At 43.9% G+C, this 25,504-nt stretch overlaps 1 protein-coding gene across 1 annotated transcript; it reads left to right on the forward strand.

Moving 5' to 3' along the window:
• The first annotated feature begins 4,867 nt into the window (after nucleotides 1–4,867).
• Nucleotides 4,868–24,544, forward strand: F2 (coagulation factor II, thrombin). The gene is made up of 14 exons (XM_035115147.3): nucleotides 4,868–5,230; nucleotides 8,663–8,826; nucleotides 10,502–10,526; nucleotides 11,975–12,025; nucleotides 13,520–13,625; nucleotides 14,640–14,776; nucleotides 15,723–16,028; nucleotides 16,807–16,920; nucleotides 18,777–18,903; nucleotides 19,185–19,352; nucleotides 20,411–20,584; nucleotides 22,297–22,475; nucleotides 23,555–23,625; nucleotides 24,270–24,544. The coding sequence occupies exons 1-14, from the start codon at nucleotides 5,152–5,154 to the stop codon at nucleotides 24,411–24,413; spliced, it is 1,845 nt and encodes a 614-aa protein (XP_034971038.2). The 5' UTR covers nucleotides 4,868–5,151; the 3' UTR covers nucleotides 24,414–24,544.
• Nucleotides 24,545–25,504: the final 960 nt, after the last annotated feature.

Below are 25,504 nucleotides of genomic sequence, written 5' to 3' on the forward strand. Positions count from 1 at the left end.
CACCCCAGTGACGACGAATCTCATCTTATCTCTCATTGTAGTTGGTCTTGACAGCTTCCACGAGTTTAGCTAGATGATTTCCACCATCATTTCCAAAGCCCATAAGCCTGGGCAAAAGGGTCTGCCTGGTAGATCAGGTTATGCCTGGAAGAAAGCCTTCACTAAGCATCTCTTATATACTATCAAAATTTGTTTCAAATTGATCCAGTGTCAGGAACTGCACCGGTTCTGCTTGTGTGTTACATATGTTTAGTGAACACTTGGCAAAACTGAGTGAGTGGTGAAGAATCTGCAGACTTCCACATGGTTATGCACATATGGTCCAAGAATTAATGCAATAGAAAGTATGGAAGTATATCTTTTTTTAAAGTAAAAGAGCAGTTTTCTGAGGTGTGCAAGGATTGTGTCAACACCAGTGAGGGTTCAAAGTTCTTTAGCTTCAAGGATATAAATAACAGGAAGCTACTGCTCCTGACTCATTTGCCCAAACTGTGCTTAGATGTGCTTTAACTTGATACTTGCTGCATCTGAGTAGGGGATGGAAGCCATCAGATGCCTGCTTTAATTACAGTTAATGACAGCATTGGCTAAGATCCAACTCCCACATTATCTTGGTGATGTAAGCAGCTCTCAAAAACATTGTGGTGGTAGCACATGCAGTCAATTGTGTGACTCAGACGGAACATATAGGTGCTTCTTTTGCCAGTTATACCTCTCCATGGGCTTGTGCTGGTGATGCTGTGATAGTCACCATGCAATCTAGCCAAATTGTGGTTGTTGGTTATGTATATTACCATGATGTGGAGTCCTGACTGCCCAGAGACATTTGTTTGATACCTACCAAGACAGTGTTTGGGTTTTGCCCAAGTCAACACATTGCAGTCTGAGTGAGAATTGTAGATCCCAGGGTGGATGCAACTATAGTCCAAAGGTTTGCTTTTAAAATCAAACCAATTCATTGGATCTGGTAAAATATCATCTCAGCAGTTGCATATGATACCTGTGTTGCTGGATTAGACCACTTCATACTGCAGGAGCAAGATTCAAATGGTGACAGTTTTCATTCACATGGAAGTAAATCAGTGAGGAAGAGCTTTGCTATGCTTGTAATGCATTTCATTATATAAAAACAATGACAAATGAAAATGGTGCTTAATTACATTGTCTTGTTTTAACATAGTACTTTGCCAAATTTTCTACTTTTCTTTTGTTTAGCTTTTCCCTGACAGTGAGTATCAGAGACTTCCCGTCAGGAGGTCATGTTGCACCATAGTGTTGCAATGTATAGTTAGTAGTTTTGGGCCAAGCTAATTTGAATTAATATTGGATGGGATTTTTTTTATTTTTCCATTTTTGTATCACTTTATTTAGTTGTATTCACTACTTGAGAGTAATTTTCTTCTTCCCAGCATCCTGCGGTGATAGGCCAGCCGGGTATTTTAACACATAAGAAACTGAGCCAAGAGAGTCTGAATTGCCCAAAGCCAAATCAAAACTTCACGGCTGGGTAGAAATTGGATTGCGAGTGTCTGTGGTCCAATATGAATTTTAAGAGAGTCCTTCCTTAGTGCTTTGCTATTTCCAGAAAATACATTGAGGTTTGCACTTGGGTTTATTCATTCGCTAGGTGGCTCCCATTGTCAACAACATAATTTATTATATACTGTAGTTACAGTCTCTGCAAAGTGGTGTTCATTTACCACATGCTTCCTTCTTGGATACTTAGGATGGGCCAGCTGTCATTTGGTGCTGGTAGCAATAGGTCACATAACTACACTTGTTGCTTTTCCTATGTGTCTGCTACCCCCACATGTTTTGATAAAGTAAGCAGATGCTTGAGATTACAGTACTGACTTCCTACTGTTGGGCTCACCCAGTGGTACATTTACAAGCAGTCACAAAGGGAGCAGCCTTTTGAGGCAGTAGGATTTTGAGCAGTGATCTAGAATGGCTGGCATGTATGTTTTTTGTCTTTTCCAAGAGAGTGGTGCAGCTTTTGCATGTATCAATATTGACACAGCTGCAAAGTGACTTGCTGATGCCAAAACCAAGGAAATCCGCGCATGAGTCAAAATATCAGTCTTCCGTCATTGCTGATGTGGTGTCAAGCACGTTTGTTGGTTGCACTGATCCCAACCAATCACGGATTAGAGGGAGGTGTCTTATGCCAGTCTTTTAAGCATATGCACTTGTTTGCATGGTGCACATGGTTTGATAACAAGGGGTTGGGAGTCCTGTGATAATGCCTCAGACAAAAAGACACTCTGAGCCACTCATGTAAGAGCATGAACGCACAAGATCGTTTACTATCTTTTGTGTCACATGTTTAGAAGGTGGCGAGAATTAAGCAGACTTGGGTACCAGTTTTTTAAGTTACGAAGTTATTGCAAAGACCAGCCTGAATGTAAACAAGTCAAGGAGAGGTAGAGCCAAACGGAGATAGCCTCTCAGCTGAGATATTTGAGTGGCACTGCTTCCCATCTTTCTCTCTGCTGCAACCTGATGGATTGGCAGTTATTAATATTTACTAGAACAGGGGTCCCCCAAACTAAGGCCCGGGGACCGGATGCGGCCCAATCACCTTCTCAATCCAGCCCGCGGACGGTCCGGGAATCAGCATGTTTTTCTACATGAGTAGAATGTGTGCTTTTATTTAAAATGCATCTCTGGGTTATTTGTGGGGCCTGCCTGGTGTTTTTACATGAGTAGAATGTGTTCTTTTATTTAAAATGCATCTCTGGGTTATTTGTGGGGCATAGGAATTCGTTCATATATTTTTTCAAAATATAGTCCGGCCCCCCACAAGGTCTGAGGGACAGTGGACCGGCCCCCCTGCTGAAAAAGTTTGCTGACCCCTGTACTAGAAAGAGATTGTAGCAGATGTTATAAGGTGGAAAGGGGACTTGTTCAGGAAGTTAGAAATGCTGAATTAAGGAGGGCTACCAGTCTGATCTCAGCCTTCACAAAGGTTCAGGTTTGAGAAGATATTACAGGAAGCAGTGCTGTAGTCTTGACAGCTTGTGAATGTTCTCCAAAAGTTTCCCTTCATACATGGGCCAGAACTCTTTGTCTGGATGTTCTCCTGAACTCAGGCTCTGCCTAAATATCCCAGTATGCTAGACCCAGAACTGGACATTTCTCAAATCTCTTTGCTTTATTGTGTGTTAGAAAGAGACTCTGTGTTCTTCAAACTCTGCAATCTGTTGGAGGCGGGGACTGTGCAATTGCTCTTTGTACAAGTGGCCAAAGAGTCACTTCCCAGCTACCCTAATGCTAATATTTACTTGCCTACGATGGAGATAACAAATACTGACTAGAAGACCATTACAGAAGAGAGACAGAGAAGAGCAAGAGAAAGGGGCCTGAGATTGATAGTTCTCTAAGCTCCTCCTACACTTACAGTTTGTCTCAGATGAGGATGGGGTAGGGACCTGTTTTACTAAACGGTGGACTAATTTGGAATCTCCAAAGACCTAAATTCCAAGTGATGAATTTGATGTTGCTGATTTCTTTTGATGAAGAGTATATGGCTCAGATTATGGCCTTAGGCTACTACTAAGAATTTCAAGATCTAACTGTACTGGCTCCTAATTTAATTATTTTATCAATGAGACTCATCTCAATAAATCTGAAGATAAGAATTGCTTTGCTGGATTTATCAAGTCCAGCATTCTGTTTCTAGTAGCCAGTCAGATGTCTCTAGAGCTCATAAGCAAGGTAATAGACACTCTGTGGTGTTTTGTTCATCTGATAGAGCTGTGCTGCCCCTTAAAATGGAGGTTCTATTTAGCCAGGGCTATTTTCAGGGGAAACTCACTCGAACTCAGTTCTGGCACCTGTCAGGCCTTTGCCATACTAAGAGAATGAGGGAGGCATTCATGGTGAGTTCCGGCATCTCTTTTTCAGAAGTGCCAAGCTGCTAGCTCCCCACACCTTATTGTCTTACATTATGTGTGAAGAAGTGCTTCCTTTTTAAGTCCTGGACCTAGTCCCAGTCAGCTGCACTGAGTGTACATAAGTGTTAATGAAAGCAGAATACATTTTGCTCTAGCTGCTCGCTCCAAGCTTTCATGAGTTTACAAACTTCTGTATTCCTTCTTAAAGTAAAACCCTATGTTCTCAAGCCTTTCTTCATTGAAGGGTGCTATGGGCCTTTGAGTTTAGCTGCTTTTCCATACTCATTTGAACCCAATGAAGTTTTTGTATTCAATTTTGTATATTGTATTCAATGAATATTGAATATCGTGTTCAGTGAATACAATAGTTATTCATCTGTATTCACCTTACAGGACTTGCACTACAAACTTGAAGAGTTTATGACATGCATCTGTTTGAAAATTACGTTTACTCATTAAAAGTGGCTGGTCAATATACCAAATATTTGTTTTAAGTTCATTTACCTGTATGTCCAAACCACAATTAAATGGGAAATTTTTTAAAAAAATACAAATGAACCGAAACAGGATGCAAATATTTAATGACTTGACTCCTTGGTGTCTTCCATCTGTTCTGACTTCTTGGACTCCTCTCCAGCACACACATAATCAAGCACCTCTCTTTGGGCATTCAGAAAGGAGTCATGGGGATCTCATTGGATATTTTGCTGAGAGACATCCAAGAATCAAAGAATTATAAATTGTGGAAGGGAGAAGAAACTCATTCAGTCACTCAATGTATTCTAGAACAGGATCACAGAAGTAAAGACAGGGAATAGACCTTTTGGCATCTGGATTAAATATCTAGAACAGGAGGATTTCCTAAACAAATGGCAGTTCCCTTATTTTAAGCCAGGATAGCCAAATGTCCTCTGCTTTATGAAATAATGACGTAATAATATGACATGCATATTGTTTCCTAATGTCAGTCCATGTTTATTTGGTGTTCTGAGACCACAAACAATCTAAACGTATGGATGGAATTGTTCTTGTTCCATTGGTTGCTTGTGCCACCAAGGCACCTGAAAGCAAAAATGCAAGGGAGGGAGAGAAAAACCAGGGTGGGTGAGATAGTGAGATCCTCAAACTTACTGTCCCTGACACACTGTGACCTGGTTCCTGTTTCTTCATCCTGGTTCAACATTAACCCAGGCTGGGCTGCAATCGTTCTTCATCCATTTCCTCTGCAATCTTCCTGCAGTCAGGCGCACACGCAATGGGACAGAGCAGAACCAGAATGCTGAGGACCCTTCTCCTTGCCTTTCTTCTGGACCTCTCACTGAGCTACAACCAAGGTAAGGCATTGGAAGGAAGGAAGGAAGGAAGGAAGGAAGGAAGGAAGGAAGGAAGGAAGGAAGGAAGGGGTGAGTTTGAAAAAATCCGCCTGCTCAGCAGTGAACAGGCAGCAATCCTAAGAACATGTGCTAAGGGGATGAATGTTGCAACTGGGGTTTCTGAGAAAACGTGTAGGCTTCTGCTGCAATTGACTAGTAGAGCAGATAGCAATACTCATTCTGTTGGCCTCCTACATTGGAAGTTCAGTGTGGCAGATCAAGCATCCAGGGAAAATAGGAAGCTTTTTTCTACTAAGACCGTTGTTCCATCTACAGTATCTCTTATTGTCTACATTCACTGGCAGTGGCTCTCCAGGGTCTCTCTCAGCCCTATCTGGAAATACCAGCAATTGAACCCAGGACCGCCTGCATGCTATGGGAGGCTCTACAACCGAGCTACAGCCCTGAATCCCAGCAGCAGCCCCATTGAAAGAGACTGTCATGGCATGGCTGAGATGGAGAGGATGTGGCAGCTATAGAGAGAGGCAGGCACGTCACTCCATGTTTCAGAGACTCCCAGATTTGGAGCAGGAAGGATCTTGGGTGATAACTGAGGAAAGATGATGGAGGCAGGGCAGCGCTGTGCCAGAACACTCTCTCTCCAGACCAGTTATCGTTTAGCTTTTGTATTTGAGTATGCACACCTGAATAACAGAACACACGGGAGTTACATCACATAATAGTGTTCTTTTTCCATGGTTCTTGCTGGAAGATTGATGGGACAGGGTGGGAGGAGAGGGGAGGTTCCCCAGTGGGCGCCTCTTTGTTGGAGTTCTTTATCTTAACAGGAAGGCTCTTCTTTACTCCTAATCGAGTTAGCAGAAACATGGCACTTACCAAAAGATTAAAATGTACTCCTCAAGTGCCTTTTTGAGGAGGGGCATGTGTATACGTTTTAACCACTTCAGAAGCAGGGTGTGCTCTCTGGGTAAGCATTACATTAAGTAATGCATTGAAAAGAATTGTCTTACATTGCTCACGTCCATCAGTTTCAGTGGTTTGCATTGAATACAGCCTTCTGCCTGCAATGGCAGCTTCCCGAGGAGCAGTTGTATTAGTCTATTGCAGCAGCCAAAGCAGCAGAGTCTTGTGGCATCTTAAATAATGACACAGTGGACTCTAGTCCATGAAAGCATCTGCTAAATTGTTGGCCTTCAAGCTGCCACAGGGCACCCTGTTGTTTCTCTCTTCAATAGAGGAGACAGAGATCCTGTCTCACCTTTTCCTAACCTGATACCCTTCGGATCTTGCTGGACTACAGTTCCCATCATCCCTGACCATTGGCTATACTTGCTGTTAGGCTGATGGGAGTAGGAGTCTGACAATATTGGAGGGCACCAGATTGGAGAAGCTAGGGTGGAGGGCACCCTAGCTTGACGCTCTCGGTTGTAGGGTAGCTCTTTGATTCCCCCCCCCCTCATCTTGCAGAAATCATTGCTAGACCTTAAATCAGATGGAGGGGGGATTTATACCCCTACCTATCCCACAGACCAAATTTGATGGGTGGGTAGGGGACATACCTGTCAATCAGCTGAGGTTACAATTATGTCGGGTTACATGGTGCTTTGAACCACCTGTAATCAGCTTATTGTTGGGTGTTCAAAGCTTCACATAAGCCTCTGCAAGGAGCTGGCAAAGAGCCATCCACTGTGCTTTGAGGCCCCAGCAAACAGCTGTTTATTGGCGCTCCAGAAGACAAGTGTTCAGCTCTTCTGAAGCCCCACCAATCAGCTGGCTGGCAGGACTTCAGAAACATTGAACAATCATCTTAAGGAGCCCCTATTGTTCCAGCCTAGCTTCCCTTTTACCTGCTCAAACCTAGTATCACACATGGCATCAGATGACTGGCAGGTAGGCATGGCTTGAGCAACATAGCCTAATGATTAGGCTCATAGACCAGACATTTCCCACCCCTGACCGAGACTGAAAGTTCTAATGTGTGAATGTGAAAAAGGGAAATGAGGGGACTACAAAGGTTCAGATTCAGGGGTGGGCAAACAGAGACCGGCACACGTGCCAGCAAAGAGGCACACAGAACAAGGGCTGAGTAAATATGTTTTTCTGTGCAAACAGGAATAGGGTAAGTGTCCATAGAGCAGAAAGAGACCTGCCATTTGGAAGTGGTCAGTTCTGGGCACAACCCTGATACTAAACTGAACAAGAGTCTTGGTTCTACCACCATAAGGGCAGAATAGACTAGAAATATTATTTTCTGTTTGGTGCTTAGTGAATACTTTTTCTTCTTATTCCAGCAGTCTTTTTTATTGCATTCTGATTTTATAGTTTAAACGTATGTTTATTCTTATTGTATTGGGTCTCCTGCATGCTGCTTAGAAATGACTGCAGTCAAGAGGCATGCAAAGGGTTGAAAAAAATAAATGCCATATAGGTGAAGATTAGGTGAGGAATTCACACTGGGTTGAATCCAGCGCTGCACACATGGAGTTCCACTGACAGAGTAGTGTTGGATCAACCCATTGAGATCTAGAAGTGAAAACTGGGCATTTGACCCAATTTCCTGTTTTGTCTGTGGTAACACAAGACTGTCAATGGTTGGGCAATGCATTACATTGGGCAAACAGGCAGCTGGAGCCTACAAAGGGAAGAGCATTGTAGGAATGCAGAGCTAATATCCTGAAACATGCAACATTACGACAACCGCGGCTAGGACATTGTTAGCCCAAAAATGGAAACCTCAGGAATTACCAACAATCGAAGAGTGGCAGATGAAAATGATAGACTATGCAGACTTAGCTAGACTGACCTGCAAGATCCGAGACCAAGGAGAGACAAGGTTCCAAAAAGACTGGAGTAAATTTGTGGACTATATGGAGAAAAACTGTAGAAGTTTAAAAACACTCGCAGGATTGAAATAAATCCTACGAATTGACCGAAATAAAGATAATAAGGAACTGCAAAACAGGATTTAATAAGAAAACCGCATGAAGGGAGGGAGGAAAGTCTCAGCTCGGCAGAGCAAGGCGATGGGGGAATTTAAGAGGAATTGTATAAAAATTATTGGTTTGTTTTGTTAATTGGAAAAATGAATAAAAATTTTAAAAAAGAAGAAGAAAGAAACATGCAACATTATACTGAAAACATGGCAATGGCTTGCCCTTCTCCACCATGTATGGTGTAGCTCCATGGGCTGAATCATGTGGAAATTTTATTTGTAGCAGCTTTTTGCAGGTGCCCAGTTCTGCTTCTGGGCCACTGAGGTCCAGGCTGTGTTGTCTGATCTGTCTGTGTTTGTGTTGTGGTGGTTAGTCATGTCTTGGAGGAGAGGGCTGGCTGTAGGGTCCTTCCCGCTCAATGGTCCTTCAGAATGACAATTGCCCCAGTGAATGAGCCTCCACACTAAGGACTGACTGATGGGTGTTCTGCTCTTGATAGTCTTTCTTGATCAGAAGCAAGCACTCTCTTTGCTGACGCGCTCAAGGCGAGCCAACAAAGGATACCTAGAAGAGGTGCGCAAAGGCAATCTAGAACGGGAGTGCCTGGAGGAAATATGCAGCTATGAAGAAGCCCGTGAAGCCATTGAGTCTAATGCCCAAACAGTAGGTATCATTCTATTTTCCTTCCTGCATAACAAGGCCTGTTAGTCACATATGCAGGGGCCCAGCAACCAATGTGAGGTTTGTACCTGGTGTCCTAGGGGAACAGTGGGTTTCTTCTTTAATTCCCCAGTCTCCTTCCAGATGTTGTAATTTTATTTTATTTTATAGAAAATGTATTAATTTAATAACAACAAAAAGTGCAAGCGTAACGAAAAGAAAAGAAACAATAAGGGATTTAAACCACAATGCATCACAGCTTGGAAAGGACAAAGTACAAAGACTCAGTGCAGCTCTAATGGGATAATAAATGGTTCAAACAAAGATACTCTTTACAAATAATATTTATAAAAATAAATCTTGGAGGCTTAGTTTGGTCAGAATCGAGTGTACACTTCCAGAGTTAACACTAAATACGTTACTTCTGGTATATGAGCCACCATAGCTGCTAGAAGGCCGTGGAAAATTTGTGTCCTGGGTTTTTTAGACTCATCTACCCATGTACTAAGGGACACGGGTGGCGCTATGGTCTAAGGTTGGCTGTTCGAATCCCCGTGACTGGGTGAGCTCCCGTTGCTCTACCCCAGCTTCTGCCAACCAAGTAGTTTGAAAGCACACCGAAAAAAGTGCAAGTAGATAAATAGGTACCGCTCCGGCAGGAAGGTACACGGCCTTTCCATTGCTGCTCTGGTTTCAGTGTTCCATTGCGCCAGAAGCAGCTTAGTCATGCTGGCCACATGACCCAGAAAAACTGTCTGCACCGCAACCCCAGAGTCGTCTGCGACTGGACTTAACTGTCAGGGATCATTTACCTTTACCTTTTTACCCATGTGCTATCTGAAACTAAAGGGGTACAATGGTTGCCAGATGTGACATTTTTTTCCAGCTCTCCTACACCACCACATTTCTCATCATCTAACTGTATGTCCCAATTAAATTCCCATCATGATTTTTTACTTTGGGCCCCAAATGAGGCATTAATAAAGGAGTCTGGTATTATGTTGTCTGGTAGCATCTCTTCTCTTAGAGGAACAGATGAGAAATGACCTCCCTTGGCAGCCCAATAACCAGGGAAAGCGTTTATCCCCATGTTTTTATATATGCTATAAACAACAGGAACAGTTTTTTGTATAATAATCCATTAAGCAATATAGTTGACAGGCCTTCCAAGATGAATTATCATAAGACTTCCCCTTGTTCCTAAAGACTGTAGGATGATAAGTGGGGACAGGCCCGGTGCAGATGCCACCACCCTTGTTATATTAAAATATATTGGCTAGCCATGTCAAAGATCTAAATTTGTACTTCTAAAATGGGTGGATGTTGTTGGGACTACTACACCCATCACCCCTTGTCCACTGGCCACACTAGCTGAGGTTGATGGGAACTGGAGTCTAACAACATATGGAAGGCTGGTAGAGGGCTGGTTTAATTCATGCAGTAGTTTCCCTAGAGCTATATGCATCTCATAATTGCAATAGATTTAATTTGATGGCAGAAGCAAAATCAGATGTGTCCCCTCTCTTGTTGAGTCATGACAATCATATTTCACGCTGCCTCCAAAGAGTTCACAGTGGTGTCTCATCCTGACAGCTTTCTAGCATCAGCAGTAGAGCTGCATCAATTGACTTACTCGTTCATAGGTATTTCTTTCTAAGTGAGCACTTTTGTTTTGCAGGATATGTTCTGGACACAATACTCAGGTATGCATGTCTGAAGCTCCTGTCAAACACCCTTGCTATTTGTATATTATGGTATCTACCACTGAACCTTATTCCAAGATCTGGCTTTCACAGGCTCTGGAGAATTATGTCTCTACGTCAATGTCCAGTATTGCCTTGCGTATCCCAGAGCAGCGGTTTCTGCAAATACTTATTTGGAGTTAAATCTTTTGAAATCAACAGAACATCTCCAAGTAAACATGCATAGAATGATAAAGTTGCAAGCATAATACTAGCATATCTTAATTCTTCTGTTACCATATTTGATCTTGGAGCTCTTGCTATGGAAGTCCAATTGCACAAACTAATCCAGTCATACCATTTAAATTGACTCAACTATTAAGGGCTACTTTGCCCATAACACACACATACTTTTCCCACAGTTAAATTCTTTCAGTAGCACCTTAAAGACCAACTAAGTTTTTATTTTGGTATGAGCTTTCGTGTGCATGCACACTTCTTTAGTTGGTCTTTAAGGTGCTACTGAAAGAATTTTTTTATTTTGCTTCGATTCAGACCAACACGGTAACTACCTGTAACTTTTCCCACAGTTGTATCAACTAATTTCCTCCAGCCCTGTCCTCCAGTTTATCTCTCTTCCTGTCCCTATCACCATGACAAGCTTCAAAGTTTTTCATGTTGCTGCTCTTCATCCATTCATGTTTAGTTCTTGGTCAGCTGGACTTGGTCAACTTGCATCTCTTGCTGCTGCCAACGTCTTCCCACCCATTGGCTGATCCTTCTTTCTGTATAGGATCGATCCTTTCACTAGTGCTCTCTCCCTTGTTATTTGCCTATCCCTAAGCATCACATCATATTCATGAAGATGGCACTGACGGCAGCTGCCAAAGGTTTCTTACTGGCAAGGGTGGATCGTTCATCTGTTTTAAAAATGGAGAAACAGAAACTTCTCCCTAATTCATCCTTGCCCAAGGTTTGGGTGAAATCCAGTGTCATGTGACATCTGTGCAATGGGAATTTTTGCTTCTCTTTTTCCGAAGCCCCCATAAATCTGCTGTGGGTGGTCTCCTAATCCTCCACAGCAGATTTGTGGGACTGGGAGTGGAGAAGAGAGGAAGGAGATCTCCTGCTGCACAAACGGAAGTCAGTTACCCTGGCAGACAGGCAGAGTTGGATATCACCGCTTGGGGGCTTTTGAAGCCAGAAAATGAGAGTTGCTTTACTATCTCCCAATGGCTGTGTGCTGCTCTCAATATCAGAGAGGCAGCAGCATGCCTCTGAGTACCCGTTGCTGGAAATCACAAGTGCAGAGAGGGCTCTTGCATTCAGTCCCCCTTGCAAGCTTCCCATGGCCAATCCTCTTGAGGACCAAAAGCTGGACTAGGTGGGTCTTGGCGGGTCTGATGCAGCAGAGCTGTTCTTACGAGCTGAAGATCCCTTTAAGCTGAATTGTATTATTCTCTCCCCAGTATGTAAGTCTCAGACGCAGCCCAGAGCAGCTCTCGATGAGTGCCTGAAAGGTAAGCAGTTTAACAGTGAGTCTGTGGTGCCCTGGTGGTGGTGAGTACAAGGAATATGCTTTCTCTGAAGAGACTGGAGGCAAATTCTAAATAAGGCACAATCACTGAGAAGCATTACTTTCAGAAGAGTCGCTGTCTCTTTCCTAAACTCGCAGAGGGACACTGCTGCAAACAACATTTTAGCAGATGTGCGTGATTTATATACCATGTATTATATTCATTGCAGTTACTTGCACCCCCACCCCACCCCCCGCTTTCAGGATACAAATCCTTGCAAGGTGTCTTAAAGGAACATTGAACTGCACTCCTAATTTCACAATAAACAATATGACGATAGAACAAGTCGTCAGGAATCTTGCCCACAGGGCAGTTGGTGGCAGAGCGGGGCTGCCTAATGTAGACACTAACAATACTGTAACTTGTGAGAGAGACAGGATGGGTCTTGAAATTCACAAATGTAATATAAAAGATAGGGAGCCAGAGCCTGGTTCCTTGCTGCACATGTGTAATGCGTATCTCTAAAAACAAAAACATGTTTGTCTCCTGCAATGTGTGATGTGCCCAAATATCACTTTGGGTTATATGTTAAGAAAACCAATTAGCAAATATAATAAATGTGTAACATTATAATACTCTGTAACAAACCCATTGCAGGGATATCCAACTAATTCCACCAGTACAAGGATTCCTGTTTATTCAACGTATCTTCCCCTTCCTCTCCTCTGTCCACCCCACTCCTGAACCTGTTTTGGGGTTTCCCCCATCCTTCCAGAACAATTTGGGGAGGGAGGGGGATTTGAGGAGGGTGGGGAAAGGAGAAGAGGGGATGCTCCACTGTGCACATGGAAATCCTTGCACTGACCTAAGAAGTTACGGTAGTTGGGGTCCTTCTATGGGGCATTTTAGCTGTACCAGAGTATAGCATGGATCCAGCCCTCCTCCCCATATGAAATAGAGAAATGTAAACAAAATAAAAATTTCCCAGCACTTTCTTCATTTTATTTTCAGTACCAAGGGCAGCCTAGGAGCAAACATATATTGAACATAGTACAATGGTTTTCCATGTTGATATAATCTTCAGAAGGAGTTGCACCCTGAAAGGTGACCTAAAATATACAATCAGATATAAATACAATAATATAAAGGCCTGTGTTTGGCTTGGGTGCCAAATGTGTCTTGATCAATGAATGATTGCCTACGTGAATGGTCTATCCCAAACTCTCACCACTGATAGAACATGTATTTTCAAGCACAGTTTTTTCTCTCTGTGTTCTTTCTACTGACCCTTTAAACACGATGCTTTTCAATGGAGTCAATTCCCAGATTCAGCTGCCACTTCTGAAGTGTAGAGCAATGAAGGGGACATAGAAGCATCGCTGAACGAGCGCTTGTTATGTGTATCAGCCCACATCCAAGCCACTGAGATGTCTTGACTCTCTGAATATCCCGCTAGCTGTTCCATTTCACTGCATCCTGTATTTTTTATTCCAACAGGTGACTGTGTCAAAGATGTGGGGCAGAATTATAGGGGATCCATTTCGTTCACCAAGTCAGGAATTGAATGCCAGTACTGGTCGAGCAAATTTCCTCACAAGCCTGAGTAAGTTTGCTTGCTTGTTTGTTTGGGGAGGGGGGCATGTCTGTGCCACCCTTTGCTTGTAAGAACCTGGCAGGCAGGGCCACCGTCTGCACTGGAGGCAACTCAAGCCTGACTTCCACTTGCCTTCACACAACATTGGATGGAGAGACTGAGCAGAGAATAAGGATCCAGTGGATGCCCATTGCATCTTGTGCATCTTGGGTTTTAATTGGAAGCACAAAGTGCAAGGGAATATTGTACAGGGAAATATTGGTGTGCTCTAGAAAAAGGGGGATCTGCAGGCGTGAGTAGCATGACAATAAATATGAACCCTGAGACACCTGCCCCCCCAAAAAAAACCCCTCTTTGAAATATGTAAGATCTCTATGGCAGTTCCTGAGAAGAGAAATTGTTGAGGAAATGAGACGAAACCTTTGAGAATCACTGAGTTAACCACGTAAAGCAAACTTTCAAGGACTAGCATCCACGTCATCAAATGCATGGAATGTTAACCTCAGTTATCCTCAGCAGGGGGAATTGTCAGCAATGTGGTTTGAGGGAAATGAAAACAATACAGACGACAGGGACAATTGAGTTAGAGCTTGAATGTCTTCAGATAAGCACAGCGGCCAATAGCCGCGAGCTGCAAGATAGCTGATGGAGGACATGCCCAGTCAATCACATCAGGTGAGGGAGGGTGGAATCTGAAATCTGTGCACACGCATATGTGCGTTTTTGTGTACATGAACATGCGGTGTGCACATGCCGGGTGGGAAGCCATAGCCGGTCATAGCTGTTCTTGATGTACGTGCGCAGTGAAATACAGACACGTGATTGCTATACGTGACTATCTGTGTCTGGGCTTCACGTTTTTTTCTTCTTCCGAGGGATTGATTTTCTTGTAGAACAAGCCATAAAACTGCAGTGCAGTCCTTTTGGATGCAAGATCCAGAGTTCCCTTACTGCAAGCCCAACTATAAGAGGAGGGATTTTCTGTTTCCCTGTACCTATCTACTGTATTGTGCTTTCTTTTAGCTTCAACACGACAACCCATCCAGGTGCCAGCCTCACTGAAAACTACTGTAGGAATCCAAACAACGACACAAGGGGCCCCTGGTGCTACACCCGAAACCCAGTCGTGCGCGCAGAGGAATGTGCTGTACCTGTGTGTGGTGAGTCTCAGTGCTGATGCTTCAGGTATAATAATAATAATAATAATAATAATAATAATAATAATAATAATAATAATAATAATAATTATTATTTATACTCCGCCCATCTGGCTGGGTTTCCCCAGTGCCAGGCTTTAGGGACTCAACTTCCTTCCCCGCCCCCCTTGGCAGTAGATAAGCAGAACAAAGCAAAAGGAGTCTCTTACCAGTTATAATTTTTAATGATCACAGCGAGAGAACAAAGAATCCATTTCCAGGAATGAAGGTGCTCCCAACTGAGGGTTCCACCCACTTCCCACGTCACCCACGTCACTTCTGCATCTTGCAACCTGATCTCGCAACCACTGTGCTTTCTGAGCAGCCACCTTATCTGCTCTCCTTGACCTTGCGCTGAGCGGATGGGCGCTTTCCGGTGAAAGGGAGTCTGTTAAATCTCCCCCCCCCAGTGTTTCTTCTCCTAGCTGTTCTCCATCCAGTATTTCCCAGCTTCTGCCTTCTGAACTATGTCCCTCTGCAAACCACTGTTCCAAATCTATACTGCCCTCCTGCTCCTGGGATGATTCAGGATCCTGATCAGGAGCAGAGGGAAGGGGAGGCTCCCACCATTCCTCCTCAGTGCAGCCCTCCTCAGCACGGACCCGGACACCCAGCCACTCTGGGAGGCTCCCAACACAATAAAACATTATGTTTACATTAAAAACTTTGCTAAACAGGGCTGCCTAAAGATGTCTGAAGTAGAGTTTGATTATGTCCCTCCTTTCAATTCCAGGCATGTGTGCACAGCTTCCCTTCTAAAACCAATTTAGATATGGTGAAAGAGAACTTCCTGCTTGGCAGGGGGTTGGACTGGATGGCCCTTGTGGTCTCTTTCAACTCTATGATTCTACGATTCTATAACTTCTTAAACAAAATGATGGTCATGGTTCCCTTGCTCCTCCTTTTTCAGGTGAGAACCGGACCTCGGTTCCGATTTCCCCAAGGACCCCAGGGCAAGAGCAGAAGAAGCAAGGGCCTTGTGTGCCGAACAAGGGGCTGCAGTATACGGGGACCCTCTCCGTCACCATTTCCGGGGCCCAGTGCTTGCCATGGGCCTCAGAACAAGCGAGAGCAATGAGCCACGGGAAACCCTTCCAGGGCAATCCTAACCTGGTGCAGAATTATTGCCGCAACCCTGATGAGGACGATGAAGGCGTCTGGTGCTACATCAACCATCCTAACGTGACCTTTGACTATTGTGACTTGAACTACTGCGGTAAGGAGCCTGCAGTAGGCGAGCCTTTGCTTTTTGTGGCAAAGAGGAGTCTCTTAAGATGAGATGGTGGTTTATGTGGGAGAGCCAGATGCATGCTGGGAGTCGTGTATGCATGTTGGTGTTGCTGTGCACATGTTGAAAGCTTCACACGGATATGATGGGCTTCCACTAACTTAATTGCTTTCTCTGGTGGCCTGCAGCTAGGAAGTAGAAGAGCTGCAATGGGCAGATTGCAGGCTTGCAGGATCTACCAGTGCCATGTGTTTGATTGTTTGGACCCTGAGGTCCATGGTTGTTTGTTTGAACCCTGAGGTCTACCAGCCAGAGCCAACTGCAAAATAATGTCTCAGCCAGGCAGACATATGCTAAGAATGCATGCTGAGCCCAGGAAGTTGTGATCAGTAAACAGAATAAACCTGCTCTGGGTTTTCACCCAAGCACTCTTTTTCCTCCTTTTAGGACATGGCATGGGAAGCTTAAGTTATTGCTATTGTTAGACAACTGAGAGTGAGATTGTGAATCACCCCAAGATCCCAATCTTTCTTCTGCCTACCCCTGTTGCAGGAAATGAGATGGCCATACAGGCAACACCTGCTGAACACACCCCACCCCACCCCACCCCCGCCTACATCACTTTTAAAAGTGCAGGAATATCCTGAAGATTGCCACCACCACCCCCTGCTGGTATCTGGTCATTGTAGAAAGTAGATTTAGCAGGGATGAGGAGACTGACACTTCTGTGAATTAAGTTCTTCTCCACCCTGGTCTTCTCTTTCAGAAAGTTTTGTGGATGATTTCGAATATGAGGATGAAGAGCAAATTGCAGGCCGGACTACTCTCCAAGAACACAAAACCTTCTTTGATCCTAAGACGTTTGGTCAAGGCGAAGCAGGTGAGAGGGCCAAGATAAAGTCAAAAGAAAGAAAAAATAACAATTAATTAAGCCACAGCTTCTTCGTACAACACATTGCTGAATAATCAGACCTTTTTTTAATACAGTATTGGCACAGGGGCTGGAATGGTTTCTCTTCTTGCTGATTGTGGTTACTGGCTCCACCTTGTGGTCAAAGGCAGAAAAGCAAGCAGGCTCTTCTGGAATCCAGTTTGCTTTCCTGCCTTCATTGAAGCAGCCACTTAGACTGTTAGCTCTCCAAACTCTACTTAGGCTAATTTTTTTCCTAGCTGGTGTTAATGTTCTTGTTTATCTAATTTTTGGGAAATTGTGGCATCAGTTGGACCTGATGAAATCCCATTTCTCCTGTGGCCCTGATGTGCCTCAGTGAGGGAGATGCCATCTGATGAAAGAAACTGGTGTCAATTCAATGCCTGCTTCTTCTCAAGCACACACTGCCTGAGAATGGCTCAACCCAGTTTTGCTGAAGCAAGAAGCTTTTCAGATGGTGGCTGCTTACCACATTGTGTAGGAGGGGGCATTATTTTATTTATTTATTTATTTATTTATTTATTTATTTATTTCCACCCCGCCCATCTGGCTGGGTTTCCCCAGCCACTCTGGGCAGCTTCCAACAAAAGATTAAAAATACATTAAAACATCAGTCATTAAAAACTTCCCTAAACAGGGCTGCCTTCAGATGTCTTCTAAATGTCATATAGTTCTTTATTTCTTTGACATCTGATGGGAAGGCGCCACTACCGAGAAGGCCCTCTGCCTGGTTCCCTGTAGCTTGGCTTCTTGCAGTGAGGGAACCGCTAGAAGGCCCTCGGCACTGGACCTCAGCGTCCAAGCTGAAAGATGGGGGTGGAGACACTCCTTCAAGTATATCTCCCCCTCCCATAATCAGTGGCGCCTTTTTAGTTGATTAGAAACTTTCCAAGCACTCGCAGCCTTCCTTGTACACTTTTAGGCACCAGGCGAAAACATTCCTCTTCAACCAGGCCTATGGCTGATTAACATCTTCTATCCTTTTAAGTGTGTTTGTGGGAGTGGGCTTATTGGTTTGTGTTTGCTTTATTATGTATTTTGCGTTCTCATTTTGTATTTTTATGTTGTGAACCGCCCAATGATCTTCGGATGAAGAACGGTAAACAAAATTAATAAAAAAATTAATAATAGTAGCCAACATTCACTAGCTCAACAAACAAACAAACCCCTCTGCCAGACGGCTACCCAAGGACACAGTGGAATCACATGCTCTGACCTGTACTTGGTTGGCCTTGGTGAAAGACACCACTTGTACTGTTGCAGTCACATGACCTGTTTCTTTGTCCAAAGCTCACTGGAGAACCAAGTGTGTTTCAGGCTCCGCAGTGCCAGAGTGGGCACTTAGGAGTGATACTGTTGATGACCCTGTCCATTCCCCAGCGAGATCAGAGCTATAACAGAAAAATCTAACCAGAAGATCCCCCAGAACGTTCAGGAGGTGGGCTACAATGGGGTGCTCTCCCCATCCATTCAGACATGGTCCTATCCAGCCAGAGTTTCTCAGCATCCCTTAAGGGTGGAATAGCACCATAGCATAAGTCCGATAATCTAGCTGGCACTCATGTGCCATTACTTTTGAAACAAATAAAAACAGCATTTTATATAGACTGTCCAGGACCAAACCTATGCTCCAAATCAACTCCCATTATTCACCTTTCCAACAAAATGAGATAAAATTCCAGCTCCGGGTCAATGTCTTAGTCACCACCAATTATTCTTTTCTTGTAGCAGAAATGCTAGCTTATGAAAGATGTGTTCATATTTGAGAACTGGGTAGTTACAGAAGAATGGATCTGTATTTCCAGACTGTGGTTCCCGCCCTCTGTTTGAGAAGCAGCATGTATCTGATAAGACCGAGCAGGAGCTGCTGGACTCCTATCTGGCAGGCCGAATTGTGAAGGGATCCGATGCTGAAAAAGGCAGTTCCCCGTGGTAAGCATCATAACTGAGGCTTGCTTATGTTCCTTTCCCATGCCTGTTTTGCATGGACAGGTGACCTTTCGGGAACTCCGTAAATGGCACTAGCAACCCTAGGAAGAGACTTTTGCAATTTGTGTTTCTGCCTCGTTCTTCTTTTGAAGCACAAGAATGGCCTGTCAGTACAGTAGAAAGATGCTGGTCTGTTTTGTTCTCTGCAGCCTGTGCTCTGGTCATGTGCTATTTCGGCTAAGACACTGAGCCTTGCCTCTCTTCCCCTGCCTATTTTGTTCTAGGCAAGTGATGCTGTTCAGAAGGAGCCCCCAGGAGCTGCTATGTGGAGCCAGTCTCATCAGTGATCGCTGGATCCTAACTGCTGCCCATTGCATCTTCTACCCACCTTGGGATAAGAATTTCACTAAAGACGACATCATTGTACGGATTGGCAAGCACGACCGGAAGGTGTAAGAGATTGGAAAGGAAATTATGAATCTTTCGAATTTCATACTGACCATAGGCCATAAGAGCGCTATATAAATGCCTCTTGTCAATATGGGAAAAGGGAAACCATTTGGGGACACAGACAAAATCCTAGAATTGTAGTTGGAAGGGACCCTGAGGGTCATCTAGTTCAACCCCCTGCAATGCAGGAATCTCAGCATACGTGACAGATGGCCATCCAACCTCTGCTTAAGAACCTCCAGGGAAAGAGAGTCCACCACCTTTTGTGGGAGCCTGTTCCACTGTCAAACAGCTCTTGTCGTCAGTTCTTCCTGACGTTTAGTCAAAATTGATTCTGGGCATGCAGAACACTAACCATGCTTCTTGGTGCCAAGGATCAAAGGTGTCATGCAGCCACACTAAATTCGAAGTATGCACATTTTATATATCATTCTTAGGCTTGCCCCACTGTGCCAAATATTCAGAAGTCCCAGGGCTTAGCATTTACCCAGCTTTGGTTTCCTTTGTATGGAGGTCTCTGGAAGGTTATGTCGTTTTTAAAGTTTAGTGACAAATATACAGATTGAGCATAGATTTAGGGAAAACACACTAACAGAAAGCCAGTTTGATTGCCTGACCTCCAGAGAGAGGCAACTCTAATGAAGGGAATTTCTCTTAACTTGAATAGCCCATAAAGTCATCTCTTTTTGTCACACGAAAACTGCAGTCTCCTTCATTACCTTGCCCAGAAAAAAACACAGACCTAGATTACATCATTCTTACTTAGGGGAGGAGTTATGCTTATGACCCCACTTCTATGATCTTTCATTCCTATCCAGTACATCCCAGAGTGTTCCTGTAACAAAAAGTAATTCCCTAGCAATTAGTTCCCATGGAGACATATTACCTGAACATACAACTTGTATTTTTTTTCCTTGCCACAATTAAGGAGCCTCCAGAAGTCCTATTTCACCATCCACTTGGCTTGGGCTTATTGTAATCTGTAGTCAAGTTGAAGGCATCTTGATGACAGTATTTAAATATGTCAATTGCTTCTCTCTCTTTTTTGGAAATGTTGCAGCTATGAGAGGACTATGGAGAAAATTATGATGATAGAGAAAGTCATCATTCACCCCAAGTACAACTGGAAGGAGAATCTAGACCGGGACATTGCACTGTTACTACTGAAGAAGCCCGTTGAGTTCAGCAACTATATACATCCAGTCTGTTTACCCACTAAAGAGATTGTTCAAAGGTAAGGAGACAGAATGTTATGGTTGTAATGGGAGCAGCCCCATTCAAAATGATAGGGAACCTGTCAAGTTAAGTTACCGGTAGTGGTTTGTAAACCTTTGGTGAGGGGGACAGTTGGCCCATCCAGACATTGTCTCATCACCTAAGTAGGTTGTGAGTGTCCTCAAACATGCATCTTCCCAGTCTTACCACTGATAAAATCTGGAATGGGAGCGACATTGGGAAAAGGCAACCTTGGGATTGACTAATGAATCCCTTTCTGCCTTCCACTGAAGGTGGGTAGTTTTCACTAGCAGGATGCGAGTTGCCACCAGGCCTGGTTCTGCTATTAGGCAGATTGAGGCAGTGAGTGCTGGGTGGTAGGGAGCAGCAGCAAGATGTTTGTGTACCACGCAAGCTGCCCTGCATCTTCTGAGCTAGCCTCAAACATGGTAGAAGACCCTGTCCAGTTGCCATTGCTGAAGTAACATCCAAAGACTAGTCCAGTCGGGTCTTGTACTTGGGACACCATTTGGTTCTTTGCCTCAGGCAGCAAAATTTCTTGGACGGGCCCTGTTGCCATGAACTGAATAAGGTAGACAAATCAAGCTGGAGCTCTTATATATAGGACACAACTGTTCATATTTTCCCAGTAGTAGCAGTAGATTCAATAGGTTCTTTATTAGAAAACAGCATGCAATATAACAGAAAAGGTGCAGCTAACCTACATGATATTGAGAGCTTAAAAGTAACCTTAAACAAGTCCCACTCATCCCACTTTGGCTTACTTCCCATTTAAGTGTGCAGAAGGTGACAACTCAATCGCTTCATCTACTTTGGCCTCTGGTCCCACCAATCATTGGTATGTGGCCTCCAGAAGACGGTTTATGAGGGTATGTGGCCCTCAAGCTGAAAAGCTTTTTCCTCCCCTGCTTTAAGGGTTCTGTTTCCTGAAGTGAGTTGCCTGCAACAGAAGGTGGGTTGCCTAAAGAGAATGGGTGGAACACTTGATTTCCTAGTTGAAGGATTTTAGGAAGCTGGCTGGACACACACTTCCCAGCCATTTGTGCTGAATTAAAAAGTAGATGGGCAAAGAGTGGAAAATGAATAGGGAGCCTAAGTTTAGAGAGATCTTAACCATGAGTGCCTAGTCCAAAGTACTGATTGCAAAAGGAGCCCCGTATGCAGACCTGGGGTGGAAAATCTGAACCTTAAGACAAATGATGGATTTACTGGTAGGGATGGTGTTTGTTCTTCTTGCCTAATAGAATGCACATGTGGCAGCTGTGTGGAAAAGAGGCCAAGTGCAGAGTAAAGTACGCGTGGACTGTACACCCACAGCCATTGCACCTTGTAGGCCAGGGGTCATGCACACACACGAGAGACAGACTGTTTAAGGAGTGTTTCTATTCCCACGGTTGCAGAAAAACAATGAAAGCACAACCAGTCTGGAAAACTCGGGATTTTGCAAAGAGCAAAATGGAAACATGCTGTTTGATGTAACTTGCCATTGCATTGCTGGAGTCTAGCCTTCCTTCCTGTAGCTACCAGCACCCTGGTCTCTGCTGAAGAATTCAGCGCACACAGGAGACACCAGTTTTTTGTTTGGAGCAGTGTAATTAGGATCAAGACAAACCATTACATATGCATAACGAAAGGAAAGATGTTTTGCCTACAAATGTAGGCAAATGATTCCAAGCTACTGGGGTTTGTGTCGTTTTTTTTGTTCTGTAGCCTGATGCTAACAGGATACAAAGGGCGTGTGACTGGTTGGGGAAACCTACAAGAGACATGGACCACTGGCAGGGCACCTCTGCCTGGCATACTACAGCAGGTGAACCTCCCTATTGTGCCACGGGAAACTTGCAAGGCATCCACCAAGATTAGAGTCACAGACAACATGTTCTGTGCAGGTATGTTTTCCTTAGCATCTGGTACGTTCTTTCAACTGAGGGAGAAACTGGTGAGGTTATTTATCTGTGTGGTTGGGAATACTAAAGTAAAAGCTAACGATTTCAACTAGAAGTGAGCCCAAGCCAAAGTTTCAAGGGAATGAGAGTATGAGCCAATCTGAACTAGGATGAGAGACCACTGTAAGACAGCCGGAACTCTCCTTCGCCATATAAATACTCCTACCCCCAATCCCCTTGGCTGGTGACAATCTGGACTGGAGAATCTTGACAAGTGGCCTCCCATCACAAACTGGGTAATACCTCAGAAGCCTCCAGCTGTGTCTAAGGGAGGGATATTTCCCTTTGGTCTGGCTAGTACTGTTCCCCGAGTGAAGCTGCTGCACAACATAGGAAGACCCATAAGCCTACATGATGTCCTCTAATTTAATGCTAAGAAAGGCACCACCAGTCAGGTGAGAAACTTGGGCAAGCCAGCATCAGGCCCTGAGCAAAATTGCAACAGGCCAGGAACTCCCAGCCTGGAGTGGGGAGAGGAAATAATGTATTTGTGTGAGCAGTGTAATGAAAATCCAGGCTAGGCACCAGGCTGTGCCTTTGACAAAGCTCAGCTGAGAAGAAACACCAAGTAGGCTGAAACTCTAAAGGTGAGACAGGAGTGCTTCATACATTTAGCAGGTATTTGCTTGTATCCTGTACATGAGAGGCAGATACACACATGGTGAAGCAAATGCATGGAGTGATGAAAACAGGCCTCAGAGATCCATAATGGGGTCCCCCTAGCATTATCTGATCTACCTCACACTGCTGTACAGACGCACTCAGTCTGATCCCAATTCACACTGAAATGACAATAAATGGAAGACTAGTGAAAGCAACAGGGAAATTTATGGAGATAGGTCACAGTTTTAGTTAACTAAGAGCTGATCCCCACTTTCTGGAAAAATATTTCTGGTCGCTTGAGAAGGCAGTACACAGGCACTGATTTCTAAAAGATTAAGTATCAGATGGTGAAAAGCAGCAAAAGGAAAAGAGATTTTGAATTCACTATTGTCAACCTCAAATGCCTTTTTCTTGTTTAGGGTACAGTCCTGAAGATTCTCAAAGAGGAGACGCCTGTGAAGGCGACAGTGGAGGCCCTTTTGTCATGAAGGTATGTGTAATGCTCAAAGTGACGTAATACATCAATCTCAAGTGGCAACAAAAGGGTGACATATGTCATGACTTCTTAGGTAGGCCCCGAGCTTAAAATACTGGATCAATGAGAGAGGGACAGTGCTCATGTTTCAGCGAGGATGTATGTACACAGGGAGCCTAGTAAGCAAAGCGATCACTTCAGCCTCTGGCAAAAGAAACCTCTTTGTCATTTGGCAGTCTGCTGGTCAGGATGGAGACTGGTTGGCCCTACTCACTAGGGGCTTCTGTCCCTCCCACTGCTAGCAGGTCACTCATTACAGCCCTGAGTGAATGCTACCCTCCGTGGAGGGGCGGAAGCTTTCCACCTGGCATAGAAACAAGCTTGTGGAACCGATTTATATTGACAAGTCAATATTCACACACATTGTTGGGCAACAAGACCCCCATCCCACATCTTTGCTATTAAGGGTGAGATTTCCTTTTAGAAAAGATACTCATAAAGCTCCACTGTAATACCTGGATCTGGACCTTCTATGGGCTCTGAAAGTCTTGAAATACAGAGTCCTGCTGCTGCTGCTGCTTGCCCTCTTTATCTGACCTATATGCTCTTTCCCAGTATGCTGACTCTTCCTTGGTGCTCTTGCACTCTCCTCTCTCCAGAACCCAGCAGATAATCGGTGGTATCAGGCGGGTATCGTCTCATGGGGAGAAGGCTGTGACCGTGATGGCAAATATGGATTCTACACCCATGTGTTCCGCCTGAAGAAATGGTTGCAAAAGGTTACTGAGAAACACGGGCGTTAAAGAACTTAAGCTCAGCACCTGCACAATGATTTAGAGATGTATGTATACTGGTCAAACATGACAGGTAACTAGAAGCCTAAGGAAGGAAATATATCTTGGCACAAACCTCAATAAAGGTTCTGGACCAAGTACTCAATCTCCTTTGTTGTCAATTGCAAAAAAAAAAAATGGTGAACTTAGCAGTATAGGTACTACTTGACAAGTTAGCAAAGCAGAACTGTGACTAATGTGAATGTATCTGGTTGAATGAGCAAGTTAAATAGCTGTGCAGGATAAGCCAACGCAGGATCATTTAGAATCAAGCCTCACAATATACAATGGGAAATCCTCAAGTGTGGCTAGGGTTACAACCTTAGCATAAGAAGTTGCAAGTTATGTGGCCTTATTTATCTTAGAGCAACAAAGGTAGGATCACACTTAGCCCGCATTTTTGCCTTCAAAAAGGAGACAGTAAAAGAAGTTGCCTATAGTTCATCGGTTTCAGGGCTCTGGGGAGAAAGCAGATATATTTTGATTGAAGTATGTTTTCTTTCAGTAATTTCAATACAAAAAGTATAGTTCAAAGTTCAGAGTGAAACTACAAGCACCACTCAATGATATTCATGGGAGCAAACCAAAGGGCAGCTTGTGTGTTCTTTGGTGTGGTTGCTGTGGGATGTAGTTTTATTCAATCCCATTAAACAAAAAACAGTAGTATGTCCGCAAGCAAAGAAATGTACCCCACCATTGCCACAGCTGCTAAATTGAACCTTTTCTACAGCAGGAACCATTTCTAAGTGAGGCATCATAAAAAGATACAATGGAGAAAACCAGTCAAATTCCATGAATATTGACAAAGGTTGCATACATACCATATATTTAAAGCACAGTTCCCGCCTCAAAGAATTTTGGGCCCTATTTGTTATGAGTTGCTGAGAATTGTAAATCTGGAAGCGATAAACTACACTGCCCAGAATTATTTGAAGGAAAGAATGTGCTTTGGATGTGCTATAAGGGTATGGTGCATATGCCATTAAGGTAGTATATATTCATAAAAAACCCTGTTATTTATACTAATACTGATTAGATGTCCTTTAATACACAGGTAGGCA

Source organism: Zootoca vivipara, chromosome 1, assembly GCF_965207765.1.
Source record: "Zootoca vivipara chromosome 1, rZooViv2.hap1.1, whole genome shotgun sequence".
Taxonomy (NCBI): Eukaryota; Metazoa; Chordata; class Lepidosauria; order Squamata; family Lacertidae; genus Zootoca; species Zootoca vivipara.